This window comes from Leucopleurus acutus (genome assembly GCF_964270905.1).
Source record: "Leucopleurus acutus genome assembly, chromosome: 1".
In the NCBI taxonomy this organism is placed as follows: domain Eukaryota; kingdom Metazoa; phylum Chordata; class Mammalia; order Artiodactyla; family Delphinidae; genus Leucopleurus; species Leucopleurus acutus.
Genome location: NC_139142.1, coordinates 152,024,746 through 152,041,419, shown reverse-complemented (window position 1 = coordinate 152,041,419; position 16,674 = coordinate 152,024,746). Strand labels below are relative to the sequence as shown.

Sequence of the window (16,674 nt, the reverse complement as noted above, 5' to 3'; positions counted from 1 at the left end):
CTTGGCCTTCCTTAATCAATAGAAATTGATCAGAGGCCAGACAAGAAATTCAGCAAGACTTTATTGGGACCTCTGATGCAGCAGTGGGGAGCAAGAACAAAGAAGAGTTTCCCTTTCTTGCTCTGCTCCCTGGGGGGGGTGGCGAGCTGGTCCCTTATATGGGGTGAGGGTAGAGGTGTGCCCAGGGGTTCAACAGGAGGGGTGGCTTAGGTGTTTTGCCCACCTCTTTGGTAGTATTGTGTGCAAGGGGCATGCGCAGTACCCTGCTTTTGCTCCCTGCTCCTCAGAAGTGGCAGTTAGCTTTTTTGGTTTTTTGTATCTTTTTGTCCATAATTTGCCCCAAGTACACATGCACACAGTTATTTTTAGTCCCTTATAGTTTCTTTGTATTTTGTAACTCCAGAAGACATATGTCCAGGTGCAAGCATTGCAGCACTACAGCAAAGGGTCCCAGTCCCAGCCTGTCTCAGTAAGCCTTCCCACATTGACAAGTGTACAGTTTTCACCACACTCTGGCCACCAATGAATATTAGAACTCATTAAATTTTTCACTGTGTCAGGTGGACATAACATGGAATCTTAATAATTAATTGTATGTTTTGTTTCTAAAGAAAACTGCACTTTTATGTGCGATTTCCCTCTGCACAGCCTGCTCATAGGTATAACCGCCCATGCCCCTTTTATTAACAAAAATTTATTTCCAGTGATTTGGTGAGAATATCCACAGAGAAGTTTTACATCTGTGCTGGGAGGCTTTGCTGGTATGAGAAACGCTCAGCCTGCGTGGCTGGAGCTCTGCTCTACGTGAGCCGTGAGCCAGGCCCCTGGTGAATGCCACTGCTATCTTTGCTTTCTTTTCTGATGCTGGGTCTGATGGCCCAGCTTGATGGGGCTGAGCACCAGCCATCTGGAGTCAGTGAGGAATTATTGCCGAGAGTCACCCTGGGGTCATGTCGCCCTCTACACCCCCCCAACCTCTGCCTCTTCCCCGAAGAAATAAAGGGTTGGATTTCACCGTAATGTGACCCAGAGATGAAAACTGCTGCTGAGGCTAAACCCTAGAGTGACAGCTGGCAAAGAAAGAAGCATCCTTCTTGCTGGAGGCCGGTAAGCCCAGGGCAACAGTGGGTGAGCCACTGCAGTGCCAGGAGGGCGTCACCTCTGGGGAGGGACAGCCCCCAACCCCCGGGTTTGGCCACACAGGGACTCGATGGAGGATGGCACAGGAAGGTCATTAAACAATTATGACCAGGTCAGTAGCATCCTAAAGTTTACTCTTGTTTATTCTGCAGTGAATTCTGGGTTGTTAGATATATGTTTACCTTTTGCTACTCTATTGATGGAGGTAAATGTAATTTTTAAAAAAGTATATATTCAAGTAAAACGTTAGTGTCTTTTCCAGGATGTACAGAAGATGCCACAGATTTTGAATCAAGAGAGAGCATTTGCCTTCTGTCATGCATGCGTTCTTTGACGGGGACGAGAGAATTAAATGTATAATATATATACGTAAGAGACCAACATTTAGAACTGTTAGAATTAAAGTCACTTTCATATTACCTCTCCATTGTCCTAGACTCGTAGGAAAAAAGCAGTAGAGAGAGAATTTTATTCTGATTATTAGGTTGGGAGGGATGAGTTAACAAATACTGTTCTAGAAGAAAAGGGAAGAATGTCTCCTTAGGATTTAAGGACAGAACAGACTCAGAATCAGCAGACAAAGGAGGACTCTCTTTAAGATGGGGAAGGCCACAGTGAACTATTAGTGTAAGTGGCATGGCTTGTACAGCCAGACATCATTCTATAACATTCATGGAATTCTGTTTTATTACTTTCCCAAAATAAAGGAGAATAATAATTTCTGTTAGTTTTCCTGTAGTCAGAATAATTTGTTTTTCTACAACTTGAATTACAGAAATAACATTTAGAGATTGAGTTATTAGCAACTAAAAACATTTCTCCCAGAAATGGCTGAATATGTGAAATATACAGTGTTACTGAAAGTATTTTTTTATAAATAGAATATTAAATTGAAACTGATTATCAAGGACTAAATGATGTTCTGGTTTCATAGGTTTTTAAATATTTTTTAACCAAATACTTTTTCACATAATGAACTTTTAATTTACTGTCCGTGTCCAGCATATTTAAATACCAGGCTGTGTAGATATTAACATTTATCACCCACCAGGAATATGTTCACTTATCACCTCACAGCTTACCCTAAATATTTCTTGTATTCTTGTAGAGTAAGTCTACATGTGCTGAATCCATAATGCTACTCATTCACTACATTTATAGCTTCCCCTCACTCGTTCTTGCTTCTAATTACTTCTAATTGACACTTTCCTAAAAACAAACAAGCAACACTGACCAAACCTTAAAAATAAAAATGAACTGTGCTAATGGTTTCCCTTTCTCCTAGTTTTTTGTTACCTTTTTGTTATGCATATTAACTTTACATTAATTCAAGATATAGAACCATCACCCAAACAATTAAGATGCCTGGTTGTAGTATATATATGTATATGGAATTTTCATTGCTATTTAGGAAAATAATTACACCTGTTGTAATAAAGAACAAAAAGGATTTTTTTAAAAATTTGACACTGAATCATTCTAATGTTCTACTATTATTTTCCTACTAGTCCTAGTTACTTGTTTGCTACATTAATATTGTATTGAAATAGAGTAAGTTTGGGGGGTTATATTTTTAGTATGAATTTTAAGTCTGTATGAGCAAAATATTTAGAACTGTGATGTTTTACTGTGTAAAAGAGTATAATTACAGATAATGGTTGATTAATAGGCACAAATAACTAAATAATCTCAAATAGTATACATACATACAATTACCCCGATTTAAGTTTAAATCAAAGGACACTAATTCTCAAATATAAAACTGTAGTATTTTTGTAAAAAAAAATTACTATTAAAGTAAATATTTACCTCCAAGAAAAGGTGTTTCATGGTGGGGAGGAGGGGTTCTGCCTTACCTGATGTATCTCTGTACTATTTAATTTTTTTCAATGAGAATGTATTCTTTTATTACTTATCTAACTTCTTTAAAGTTTTAAATAAAGCAGTCATATAATTCCATTACAGGGAATTTAGGAAATAAAGAAAAATCTTTTCTAATCCTATCACTAATTCCCCCCAGCCCATCATTAATACTTATCATTAGCATTTTGGTCTTTTTTTTTTTTATTTAAATATATGTTAACCATTCTCTTTATGATTTCAGGAAATTAAATGAAGTTAGCAGAGTAAATTAATGCACATGCATTACCTGATGTTTTCCCATAATGTCTTTCCAACAATTTGATTGGACCAGACCCCCCAGCTCTTGGGTCAGTGAGAGTGTACATGTGTTGTCCATGCAACTTAAGAAAATCAGATTCAAACTGAAAACACCACAGCATTAAATATATATATATATATATATATATATATATATGTAAATAGAACTGAGCAGAGTCTTGTTTCTTAGTATGTCATTTATTCCACATATGTTGCATTATTTATAAATCAAGTTAAAGTAAAACCACCCTTGTAATTTCACATGCATCCTATGTCCTTGGTTCTACCTTCTCAGTGTTGCTTAACTTGGGCATAAAGGTGAACTTTTTAAATTTATGTTCCTAACGTGAACAGAAGAGGTTACTTTATACCTCCTCACACACATGCACCTGTCTTTTACAGAGATAAGGAGGATATTTGTTTAATTCTGAAAGATGAGCAATGACATAATTAAGTGCCTCTTCTGATGGATGACGCAGCCGTGGATTCTGCCTTCTTCTTACCCTGCCAATGGCTTCTCCCTGCAGCTGACTCTCAAATGTCTTAGTCTCTGACTGTTAATAATTAATGGGGACTGTTAGTGTGTGATGGGATGTGAAGCTGCCTTATTCACATGTATAACCACTTACACACTAAGCCCTTTTTTGATACGCCTTTCCAAAAATGCATAGCCAAAAAAAAACCCAGTAATCTCCATTCAGACACAACAGTCTTGTATTGGTGTTTCAGGAAGGATGCAGATTGTACGTGACACTTATGAAATCCACTTAACATGGCTTTTCAGAATGGTTGCCTTTGAAATAGTCATGGCTTAGAGTGAGCTGTAAAGACCCTGGATGGTATCAAGGGGCTTCACTGTAAGCAACTTGTCTTTCCCTTTTTCCAGAGCAGGATTTTTCTGGGTTGGTGGTGGAGCTCGTTCAGTATGCCATATGGCAGCCCTTCCATTTAGGGTATGTTATTCTGATTCACTTCTCCCAATATTTTGTTATGAAAAATTCCAAACATACAGTGAAACTGAAAGAACTGAACCATGTACATCCATATACCCACCACCTAGATTTTACCATTAACATTTTCTAAAATTGCTCTCATTTCTATCTGTTCTTCTATCCATCCATCAATCCATTATTTTTAATGCATTTCAAAGTAAATTGGAAATATCTGTACTTTTCACCCTCAAGTGCTTCAGTATTCATATTATTGACTATAGTTCAATATTATTTATAATTTTTTAGGTAAAGTTTATATAAAGTAAAATGCACATACCTTCATTAGACTATTTGATAAGTTTTGACAAATACCAACACCTGTGCACTAAAAACATCATCAAGATAAAGAACCATCACCCAAACAATTTCCTCATGCCCCTCCGCTGGTAAACTTCATGACTGTCCCCACCCTCAGGAACCACTGTTCTGATTTTTTTCCCACCACTGATTAGAATATAAATGGGATCATTTTGTGCAGTCATTCTTTCACTCAGCATTGTGTTTTGAGATTCCCATCAATCATTTCATGGATCAGTAATTTATTCCTTTTGATTGCTGAGTAGTTACTATACCACAGTAGTTATTTATTCATTCTCCTGTTGTTGGACACCTTTGCTATTTACAGTTTGGAAACACCATGAATAAAGTTGCCATGAACATTCTTGGATATATTTTTTACACGTATTTTTCTTGGGTAAATACCTAAGAATAGAATAAGTGAGTCATAGGGTAGGTATATACTTAGCTTTGTAAGAAACCACCAGACTTGTTTCCAAAGTGGTTGTACCATTTTAGACACAAACAATAAGGTATGAATGTTCTTGTTGCTCCATATCCTCACCAAGTATTGTCAGTATTTTTAAATTTTAGTGATTTTGGTGGGAGTGTAGTGGTGTTTAACTTGCATTTCCCTAATGACTAATGATACTGAGCTTTTAGAATATCGTCTGCTGTTCAAATCTTTGTTCATTTTTAACTGGGTTGTTTGTCCTTTATTATTGACTTATAGGAGTTCTTTCTTTTCTTTTTTTTTTTTTTTACATCTTTATTGGAGTATAATTGCTCCACAATGGTGTGCTAGTTTCTGCATTACAACAAAATGAATCAGCTATACATATACATATGCCCCCACATCTCTTCCCTCTTGCGTCTCCTTCCCTCCCACCCCCACAGGCGGTCACAAAGCACGGAGCCAATCTCACTGTGCTATACGGCTGCTTCCCACTAGCTATCTATTTTACGTTTGGTAGTGTATATATGTCCATGCCACTCTCTCGCTTTGTCACAGATTACCCCTCACCTTCCCCATATCCCCAAGTCCACTCTCTAGTAGGTCTGTGTCTTTATTCCTGTCTTACCCCTAGGTTCTTCATGACATTTTTTTTTCTTAAATTCCATATATATGGAATATGGTATTTGTCTTTCTCTTTCTGACTTATTTCACTCTGTATGACAGACTCTGGGTCCATCCACCTCATTACAAATAGCTCAATTTCGTTTCTTTTTATGGCTGAGTAATATTCCATTATATATATGTGCCACATCTTCTTTATTCATTCATCCGATGATGGACACTTAGGTTGCTTCCATCTCCTGGCTATTGTAAGTACAGCTGCAATGCACATTTTGGTGCATGACTCTTTTTGAATTATGGTTTTCTCAGGGGTATGCCCAGTAGTGGGATTGCTGGGTCGTATGGCAGTTCTATTTGTAGTTTTTTAAGGAACCTCCATACTGTTCTCCATAGTGGCTGTACCAATTCACATTCCCACCAGCAGTGCAAGAGTGTTCCCATTTCTCCACACCCTCTCCAGCATTTATTGTTTCTAGATTTTTTGATGATGGACATTCTGACTGGTGTGAGATGATATCTCATTGTAGTTTTGATTTGCATTTCTCTAATGATTAATGATGCTGAGCACTCCTTCATGTGTTTGTTGGCAGTCTGTATATCTTCTTTGGAGAAATATCTATTTAGGTCTTCTGCCCATTTTTGGATTGGGTTGTTTGTTTTCTTGTTATTGAGCTGCATGAGCTGCTTATAAATTTTGGAGATTAATCCTTTGTCAGTTGCTTCATTTGCAAATATTTTCTCCCGTTCTGAGGGTTGTCTTTTTGTCTTGTTTATGGTTTCCTTTGCTGTGCAAAAGCTTTTAAGTTTCATTAGGTCCCATTTGTTTATTTTTGTTTTTATTTCCATTTCTCTAGGAGGTGGGTCAAAAAGGATCTTGCTGTGATATATGTCATAGAGTGTTCTGCCTATGTTTTCCTCTAAGAGTTTGATAGTTTCTGGCCTTACATTTAGGTCTTTAATCCATTTTGAGCTTATATTTATTTATGGTGTTAGGGAGCGATCTAATCTCATACTTTTACATGTACCTGTCCAGTTTTCCCAGCACCACTTATTGAAGAGGCTGTCCTTTCTCCACTGTACATTCCTGCCTTCTTTATCAAAGATAAGGTGACCATATGTGCGTGGGTTTACCTCTGGGCTTTCTATCCTGTTCCATTGATCTATCTTTCTGTTTTTGTGCCAGTACCATACTGTCTTGATTATTGTAGCTTTGTAGTATAGTCTGAAGTCAGGGAGCCTGATTCCTCCAGCTCCATTTTTCGTTCTCAAGATTGCTTTGGCTATTTGGGGTATTTTGTGTTTCCATACAAATTGTGAAATTTTTTGTTCTAGTTCTGTGAAAAATGCCAGTGGCAGTTTGACAGGGATTGCACTGAATCTGTAGATTGCTTTGGGTAGTAGAGTCATTTGCACAATGTTGATTCTTCCAATCCAAGAACATGATATCTCTCCATCTATTTGTATCATCTTTAATTTCTTTCATCAGTGTCTTATAATTTTCTGCATACAGGTCTTTTGTCTCCTTAGGTAGGTTTATTCCTAGATATTTTATTCTTTTTGTTGCAATGTTAAATGGGAGTGTTTTCTTGATTTCACTTTCAGATTTTTCATCATTAGTATATAGGAATGCCAGAGATTTCTGTGCATTAATTTTGTATCCTGCTACTTTACCAAATTCATTGATTAGCTCTAGTAGTTTTCTGGTAGCATCTTTAGGATTCTCTATGTATAGTATCATGTCATCTGCACACAGTGACAGCTTTACTTCTTCTTTTCCGATTCGGATTCCTTTTATTTCCTTTTCTTCTCTGTTGCGATGGCTAAAGCTTCCAAAACTATGTTGAATAAGAGTGGTGAGAGTGGGCAACCTTGTCTTGTTCCTGATCTTAGTGGAAATGCTTTCAGTTTTTCACCATTGAGGACGATGTTGGCTGTGGGTTTGTCATATATGGCCTTTATTCTGTTGAGGAAAGTTCCCTCTATGCTTACTTTCTGCAGGGTTTTTATCATAAATCGGAGTTGAATTTTGTCGAAAGCTTTCTCTGCATCTATTGAGATGACCATATGGTTTTTCTCCTTCAATTTGTTAATATGGTGTCACGTTGATTGATTTGTATATATTAAAGAATCCTTGCATTCCTGGAATAAACCCCACTTGATCATGGTGTATGATCCTCTTAATGTGCTCTTGGATTCTGTTTCCTAGTATTTTGTTGAGGATTTTTGCATCTATGTTCATCAGTGATATTGGCCTGTAGTTTTCTTTCTTTGTGACAACCTTGTCTGGATTTGGTATCAGCGTGATGGTGGCCTCGTAGAATGAGTTTGGGAGTGTTCCTCCCTCTGCTATATTTTGGAAGAGTTTGAGAAGGATAGGTGTTAGCTCTTCTCTAAATGTTTGATAGAATTCATCTGTGAAGCCATCTGGTCCTGGGCTTTTCTTTGTTGGAAGATTTTTAATCACAGTTTCAATTTCAGTCCTTGTGATTGGTCTGCTCATATATTCTATTTCTTCCTGGTTCACTCTCAGCAGGTTGTGCATTTGTAATAATTTGTCCATTTCTTCCAGGTTGTCCATTTTATTGGCATAGAGTTGCTTGCAGTAATCTCTCATGATCTTTTGTATTTCTGCAGTGTCAGTTGTTACTTCTCCTTTTTCATTTCTAATTCTATTGAATTGAGTCTTCTCCCTTTTTTTCTTGATGAGTCTGGCTAATGGTTTATCAATTTTGTTTATATTCTCAAAGAACCAGCTTTTAGTTTTACTGATCTTTGCTATCGTTTCCTTCATTTCTTTTTCATTTATTTCTGATCTGATTTTTATGATTTCTTTCCTTCTGCTAACTTTGGGGTTTTTTGTTCTTCTTTCTCTAATTGCTTTAGGTGCCGGGTTAGGTTGTTTATTCAAGATGTTTCCTGTTTCTTAAGGTAGGATTGTATTGCTATAAACTTCCCTCTTAGGACTGCTTTTGCTGCAACCCATAGGTTTTGGGTCGTCGTGTCTCCATTGTCATTTGTTTGTAGGTATTTTTTTATTTCCTCTTTGATTTCTTCAGTGATCACTTCATTATTAAGTAGTGTATTGTTTAGCCTCCATGTGTTTGTACTTTTTTACAGGTCTTTTCCTGTAATTAATATCTAGTCTCATAGCGTTGTGGTCGGAAAAGATACTTGATACAATTTCAACTTTCTTAAGTTTAACAAGGCTTGGTTTGTGACCCAAGTTATGATCTATCCTGGAGAATGTTCTATGAGCACTTGAGAAAAATGTGTATTCTGTTGTTTTTGGATGGAATGTCCTATAAATATCAATTAAGTCCATCTTGTTTAATGTATCATTTAAAGCTTGTGTTTCCTTATTTATTTTCATTTTGGATGATCTGTCCATTGGTGAAAGTGAGGTGTTAAAGTCCCCTACTATGAATGTGTTACTGTCGATTTCCCCTTTTATGGCTGTTAGTATTTGCCTTATGTATTGAGGTGCTCCTATGTTGGGTGCATAAATATTTACAATTGTTATATCTTCTTCTTGGATCGATCCCTTGATCATTATGTAGTATCCTTCTTTGTCTCTTGTAATAGTCTTTATTTTAAAGTCTATTTTGTCTGATATGAGAATTGCTACTCCAGCTTTCTTTTGGTTTCCATTTGCATGGAATATCTTTTTCCATCCCCTTACTTTCAGTCTGTATGTGTCTCTACGTCTGAAGTGGGTCTCTTGCAGACAGCATATATATGGGTCTTGTTTTTGTATCCATTCAGCCAAATCTGTGTCTTTTGGTGGGAGCATTTAGTCCACTTACATTTAAGGTAATTATCGATATGTATGTTCCTCTTCCCATTTTCTTAATTGTTTTGGGTTTGTTATTGTAGGTCTTTTCCTTCTCTTGTGTTTCTTGCCTACAGAAGTTCCTTTAGCATTTGTTGTAAAGTTGGCTTGGTGGTGCTGAACTCTCTTAGCTTTTGCTTGTCTGTAAAGGTTTTAATTTCTCCATCAAATCTGAATGAGATCCTTGCTGGGTAGAGTAATCTTGATTGCAGGTTTTTCTCCTTCATCACTCTACATATGTCCGGCCAGTCCCTTCTGGCTTGCAGAGTTTCTGCTGAAAGATCAGCTCTTAACCTTATGGGGATTCCCTTGTGTGTTATTTGTTGTTTTTCCCTTGCTGCTTTTAATATGTTTTCTTTGTATTTAATTTTTGACAGTTTGATTAATATGTATCTTGGCGTATTTCTCCTTGGATTTATCCTGTATGGGACTCTCTGTGCTTCCTGGACTTGACTATTTCCTTTCCCATATTAGGGAAGTTTTCAACTATAATCTCTTCAAATATTTTTTCAGTCCCTTTCTTTTTCTCTTCTTCTTCTGGAACCCCTATAATTCGAATGTTGGTGCGTTTAATGTTGTCCCAGAGGTCTCTGAGACTGTCCTCAGTTCTTTTCATTCTTTTTTCTTTATTCTGCTCTGCAGTAGTTATTTCCACTATTTTATCTTCCAGGTCACTTAACCGTTCTTCTGCCTCAGTTATTCTGTTATTGATCCCATCTTGAGTATTTTTAATTTCATTTATTGTGTTGTTCAGCATTGCTTGTTTCATCTTTAGTTCTTCTAGGTCCTTGTTAAATGTTTCTTGCATTTTGTCTGTTTTATTTCCAAGATTTTGGATCATCTTTACTATCATTATTCTGAATTCTTTTTCAGGTAGACTGCCTATTTTCTCTTCATTTGTTAGGTCTGCTGGGTTTTTATCTTGCTCCTTCGTCTGCTGTGTGTTTTTCTGTCTTCTCATTTTGCTTATCTTACTGTGTTTGGGGTCTCCTTTTTGTAGGCTGAAGGTTCGTAGTTCCCGTTGTTTTTGGTGTATGTCCCCAGTGGCTAAAGTTGGTTCAGTGGGTTGTGTAGGCTTCCTGGTGAGGGGACTAGTGCCTGTGTTCTGGTGGATGAGGCTGGATCTTGTCTTTCTGGTGGGCAGGTCCACGTCTGGTGGTGTGTTTTGGGGTGTCTGTGGACTTATTATGATTTTAGGCAGCCTCTCTGCTAATGGGTGGGGTTGTGTTCCTGTCTTGCTAGTTGTTTGGCATAGTTGTTTGGCTAGTTGTTTGCTAGGGTGTCCCGCACTGTAACTTGCTGGTTGTTGAGTGAAGCTGGGTGCTGGTGTTGAGATAGAGATCGCTGGGAGATTTTCGCCGTTTGATATTATGTGGAGCTGGGAGTTCTCTTGTGGACCAGTGTCCTGAAGTTGGCTCTCCCACCTCAGAGGCACAGCACTGACTCCTGGCTGCAGCACCAAGAGCCTTTCATCCACACGGCTGAGAATAAAAGGGAAAAAAAGTAGAAAGAAAGAAAGAAAGAAAGAAGGAAGGAAGGAAGGAAGGAAGGAAAGAAGGAAGGAAGGAAGGAAGGAAGGAAGGAAGGAAGGAAGAAGGGAGGGAGGGAGGGAGGAAGGAAGGAAGGAAGGAAAGAGGGAAGGAAGGAAAGAAAGAATATAAAATAAAGTTATTAAAATAAAAAATAATTATTAAGAAAAAAATTTTTTAAAGAAATAAAAAAAAATAAACAGACGGATAGAACCCTAGGACAAATGGTGGAAGCAAAGCTATACAGACAAAATCTCACACAGAAGCATACACATACACACTCACAAAAAGAGGAAAAGGGGAAAAAATAATAAATCTTGCTCTCAAAGTCCACCTCCTCAATTTGGGATGATTCGTTGTCTATTCAGGTATTCCACAGATGCAGGGTACATCAAGTTGATTGTGGATCTTTAATCCGCTGCTTCTGAGGCTGCTGGGCGAGATTTCCCTTTCTCTTCTTTGTTCTCACAGCTCCCGGGTCTCAGCTTTGGATTCGGCCCCACCTCTGCGAGTAGGTCGCCGGAGGGCATCTGTTGTTCTTTTTCAGATAGGACGGGGTTAAAGGAGCAGCTGCTTCGGGGACTCTGGCTCACTCAAGCGGGGCGGGGGGGGGGGGGTAAGGGAGGGGCACGGAGTGCGGGGCGAACCTGCGGCGGCAGAGGCCGGCGTGACGTTGCACCAGCCTGAGGCGCGCCGTGCATTCTCCCGGGGTAGTTGTCCCTGGATCCCAGGACCCTGGCCGTGGCGAGCTGCACAGGCTCCCTGGAAGGGGGTTGTGGATAGTGACCTGTGCTTGCACACAGGCTTCTTGGTGGCGGCAGCAGCAGCCTTAGTGTCTCATGCCCGTCTCTGGGGTCCGCGCTTTTAGCCGCGGCTTGCGCCCGTCTCTGGAGTTCCTTTAAAGCAGCGCTCTTAATCCCCTCTCCTCGCGCACCAGGAAACAAAGAGGGAAGAAAAAGTCTCTTGCCTCTTCTGCAGGTCCAGACTTTTCCCCAGACTCCCTCCCAGCTAGCCGTGGTGCACTAACCCCCTGCAGGCTGTGTTCACGCCGCCAACCCCAGTCCTCTCCCGGCACTCCGACCGAAGCCCGAGCCTCAGCTCCCAGCCCCAACCGCCCCGGCGGGTGAGCAGACAAGCCTCTCGGGCTGGTGAGTGCCGGTCAACACCGATCCTCTGTGCAGGAATCTCTCCGCTTTGCCCTCCGCACCCCTGTTGCTGTGCTCTCCTTCGCGGCTCCGAAGCTTTCCCCCTCTGCCACCCGCAGTCTCCGCCCGCGAAGGGTCTTCCTAGTGTGAGGAAACCTTTCCTCCTTCACAGCTCCCTCACACTGGTGCAGGTCCCGTCCCTATCCTTTTGTCTCTGTTTACTCTTTTTTCTTTTGCCCTACCCAGGTACGTGGGGACTTTCTTGCCTTTTGGGAGGTCTGAGGTCTTCTGCCAGCCTTCAGTAGGTGTTCTGTAGGAGTTGTTCCACATGTAGATGTATTTCTGGTGTATCTGTGGGGAGGAAAGTGATCTCTGCGTCTTACTCTTCCGCCATCTTCCCCTAGGTACGATGATTTCACGTGGCTGTAGGTAAGAGGCCTCAGTTCCTTGCCACATGGATCTCTCCTTAGGGCTGCTTGAGTGTCCTCATGACATGGCAGCAGGCTTACCCCAGGATGAGTGATCCGGCCCGCCGTCCCCACGACTGTCGCGGCTTCGGGCACCGGGGCCCCTCCAGAGTTGGCAGCCTCAGTGAGGCCGCCCTCCCCTCGGGCTCTGGGGCAGTTCCGTGACGGCGGAGGGAAGAGACCCCGAGCCGGGAGTTCCAGCTCTGCCAGGAGTTCTTTCTATTTTCTGAATACCATTCCTTTTTTGGATATATGTTTTAGAAATATTTTCTTCCAGTATGTAACTTGCCTACTCATTTTCAAATAGTAAATAATTTTTAAATGGTAGATCAACCTTCTGATGAGCAGGAGTTTTAAGTTTTGTTAAAGTCTAATTTAAGAATTTTTTTCTTTTCATGGTTATTTCTGTGTCCCATCTAAGGAAGCTTTGCCTACTCTCAAGTCATAAAAATATTCTGTGATTTTTTTTTGCTAGAAGCGCTACAATTTTAACTTTTATGTTTAAATCCATGATCCATCTCAAAGTAATTTTTGTGTGTGGTGAGAAGTAGGGGTCCGAGTCTCTTTTTATTCAATGGATGTGCAGTTGTTCCAGCACCACTTATTGAAAAGATTTTTGCATTTCTCATTGTGTTGGCCCCCTTTATCAAAAATTAATTGGGTGTACAAGTATGGGTCTATTTCTCAACTTTCTATTCTGTTCCACGGATCTATTACCACACTGCCTTGATTATTATAGTTTTATATAAGACTTGAAATCAGGTAGTATATGTCCTCCAACTCTTCTTTTTCAAGATTGCTTGGGATATTATAAGTCCTTTGAATTTTCTTACAAATTTGAGGATCAGATTGTCAATTTTTACCCCCCAAAAAGCCTATTGGAATTATGCTAGGGATTACATTGAATCTATAGATAAAATTGGGGTGAATTGACATCTTAACAATATTGATTCTTCTAATCCATGAACATGAGATTTCTTTCCATTTATATAGGTCTTGTTTAATTTCTCTCAGCAGTGTTTTATAGCTTTCAGGGTATATAGATCTTGTCCATCTTTTTAAAAATTTATTTCTAAGCATGTAATTTTTATGCTATTGAAAATAAATATAAAAAAATTTTTTTCCAAATGTTAGCTGCTATAATGTGATTTGCTTTTGTGATGTCAATGTTTGGAAGCCAACCTTCCTCAGCATTTACATTATTACATTTAAAAAACCCTGGTTTTTTATCCCTTCAAAGAGGTAGCAAAGAGATGGAGTGGGTTTAACCCCAGCCTGAGAGCTCGTGAACCAAACTTCAGTCCCAGTTTACCTCTTACAAGCTGTGTGAACTTGGTCAAGAATGATAGAATTCTGTCCCTGTTTCTGCTGCCACTCAACACAATCAAAATTTAACTCCTCATTCATTGTAGTCGTTTCTGTAATATCTGTAGAGATAAAACTTTTAACTCTGGTTAACTAACACATTTGAAAATCTGGTAGAAGCCTTGAATTTTCTCCCCAGAGAAATGTATATACACACACACACACACACACACACACACAGAATTCTGTGTGCAACTTTAGGATGTGCAGGAAGTCTCTGAAGCCTTTTGGGATCCACAGACCTCCTAATTATGAAGCGTTCTAGAGTGGGAGCTCTAAGGGCTGATTGCTTTCACTTCTGCGTCTTCAGACCCAGCACAGTATGGAATGAGGGCTACCATTCTAAGTCCCATGCCTTTGTGGAGTTTTCTAGGCAGAGAGGGTCTAGATTTCCACACCCACAGGATTTGACCTGCCTTTCTTCCTCCACTAGATACCATATCCCTCTGAGGGATATAGCAGTGGGACAGTTTGGCGGGCTACTAGCTCTCTCACCAAAGCCTTTGCTTCTCTGTTGCTGTTGGTAAGGTCAGCCTGGCAGCCGCAGTTTCCTGCCAGGCAGCTCGCTCCAGGCCATCGTCTAGCTGCAGAATCTTCCCCGAGCTGTGTTCAGCTTCCCCATGCCTTCACAGATGGCCCCATGCAGGAAGGGCCTCCAGCAGGGTGCAGGTGCCAAAGTCTGCTGTACTTGATGACACTGGCAGCATTTCAGGGCAACCCCTTTCTCTTGCTAAAGCCTCCAGATTTATGTCTTGGAGAGCATATCCCACTCTCTGATGATTCCTAAGAGCAGCGCTGGCAGTGGAGGTCATGCTATGTGTGTGCTTTTGTCCACCCAGGTGCCGGGAACATGGGCAGCAAACTATCCATGCCAGGTGGCGACCCCACAGCACAGAGCCCCAGGACGGAAGGCATTCATGCCGCATACAAGCGAGGAGACGCCAGCAGAGCCCAGCACCTGCTCAGAGAAGCTTGTGATGAGAGCACGTCCCAGCTGGAAAAGGTAAGGTCAATGCCAGCCCCTCTGGCCAGAGCTGGGGACCCAGGTTGGGCGAGGGTTACCACTAAAGTTGTTTTCTTGTTATCATTATAATCATAATGAGGATTTCTATTGTGTTATGAATACCTTGTTTCTCATATAAACTTACGGGTGCCAGTCCTTTCGAGTGGACTTCTCAGCCTGTCATCACCTAAGCACACTGCTCCTGCCTTCCCAGGGGACAGGGAGGGGGTCACAGAAATATAAAGGACAAAATGGCAATCTGAAGGTTTAACTTAATATATTCTTTTAAACTTTTTTCCACTATAAAAATAGTACATGCTCAAAAAAGAAAAATTTTTAAATATATAAAAGTAAAGAACAAAAAAGTAATCATATTCCTAATCCATCCAAACAATCCCACTTAGCATTTTTCGTATACTCTCTTCCAGGCTGCTGATCTGAACATTCATTTTGTCGTTGTTATTGTTTCTAATATAGATACAAGCCTATTTATGTATAGTTTTGCATACTGCTTTTTCTCACATAATATTATACGAACAATTTTCTGTATAAGTTCCTTATGAGCGTCACCTTCAATGGCTACATGACATTCCATCTAGTAGAGACAGTGTCACTCACCTGGCTGTTCCTTTTGGTTAGATATTTGTATTGTTTCTAATTTTTTACTACTGTAAATCATGCTGTATTGAATGTTTGTTGCCTAATCCTTTTCTTATTGTCAATATATTTTCTCAGCCTAGGTTAACAGGAATTGAGAATGTGGGTATGAGCAATTTTTAAATTTTGAAACACATGCCAAACTTTTCCAAAAAGCTTGTAGAGATCAACCATCTTGCCCACCTACAGCTTGAGAAGACCATTGCCACATTCTGGTCCTTGTGGGAAATTCTTATTGGCTGTTAACCATGGAAGCACTTTACTGATGAAATACTTTGATTAGCACAGGTTTAATGTCTCCATATAATTAATAGTTGGAAATAACTCAATTACTAAACCTGTTCTCAAAATTGTAAGAGAATTTTTTGGGGGGAATTGGCAAGTACATGTGCTTGAGAATTATTGAGGTGAGGGCATTTTTGATTCCTCCTATTATGAATTCACAGCATATATGGCCAAAGGCCTCTCTTCTTATGGGGAGAACTGGGATGCACACATGAGCAGGTCAGACTTTTTGGCCCCTTGGGTTGACACTGGGTGGCTTCCCACAAGGAGGGCTGTTCAGCAGACAGCCTGGAGTCTGTGCCTCCCTCCGCCCGTGTCAGTAGTCTGCCCTGGTTGTGATATCACGCCCATGCATTCATGGGTTGGCCCACTCACAAATTCGTTAGCATGGCTGCCCTCTGTGAGCTGGGTTACTTATACCCACTTCCCTCAATACCTTCCATGAAGGAGATTAAGGGGAGTTGTAATGATCCCCATTTTATTATGAAGGAATTGGAGTACAGTGCTGTCAAGGCACTTGTCCAAAGACACATAGGTGGTAAGTGGCAGAGCCAGGATTCAACGTGGCATGTCCATTTGGCACCAACGTCAGTGTCCTGTGCCTGACTCTTCAGTGGAGAACCAGCATGACACTGGACCGAGGAACCCACAGTCTAGCAGAGGAGCCAGAGACATGGGGGTGGGTACACACAAATACAAGATGGCTTTTGGGGGACAATGGAATAGTCTAGCTCTTGCTGGTGGTGAT

General features: G+C 40.3%; 1 protein-coding gene across 1 annotated transcript in view; it reads left to right on the top strand.

Annotated features, from left to right (window-relative positions):
• Positions 1-16,674, top strand: part of LRRK1 (leucine rich repeat kinase 1) — a 116,916-nt gene that overhangs the window by 27,505 nt on the left and 72,737 nt on the right. The window contains exon 2 of the mRNA XM_082842366.1: positions 14,821-14,984. Coding sequence (XP_082698492.1) covers positions 14,821-14,984 — 164 coding nt within the window. The remainder of the gene's footprint in view (positions 1-14,820; positions 14,985-16,674) is intronic.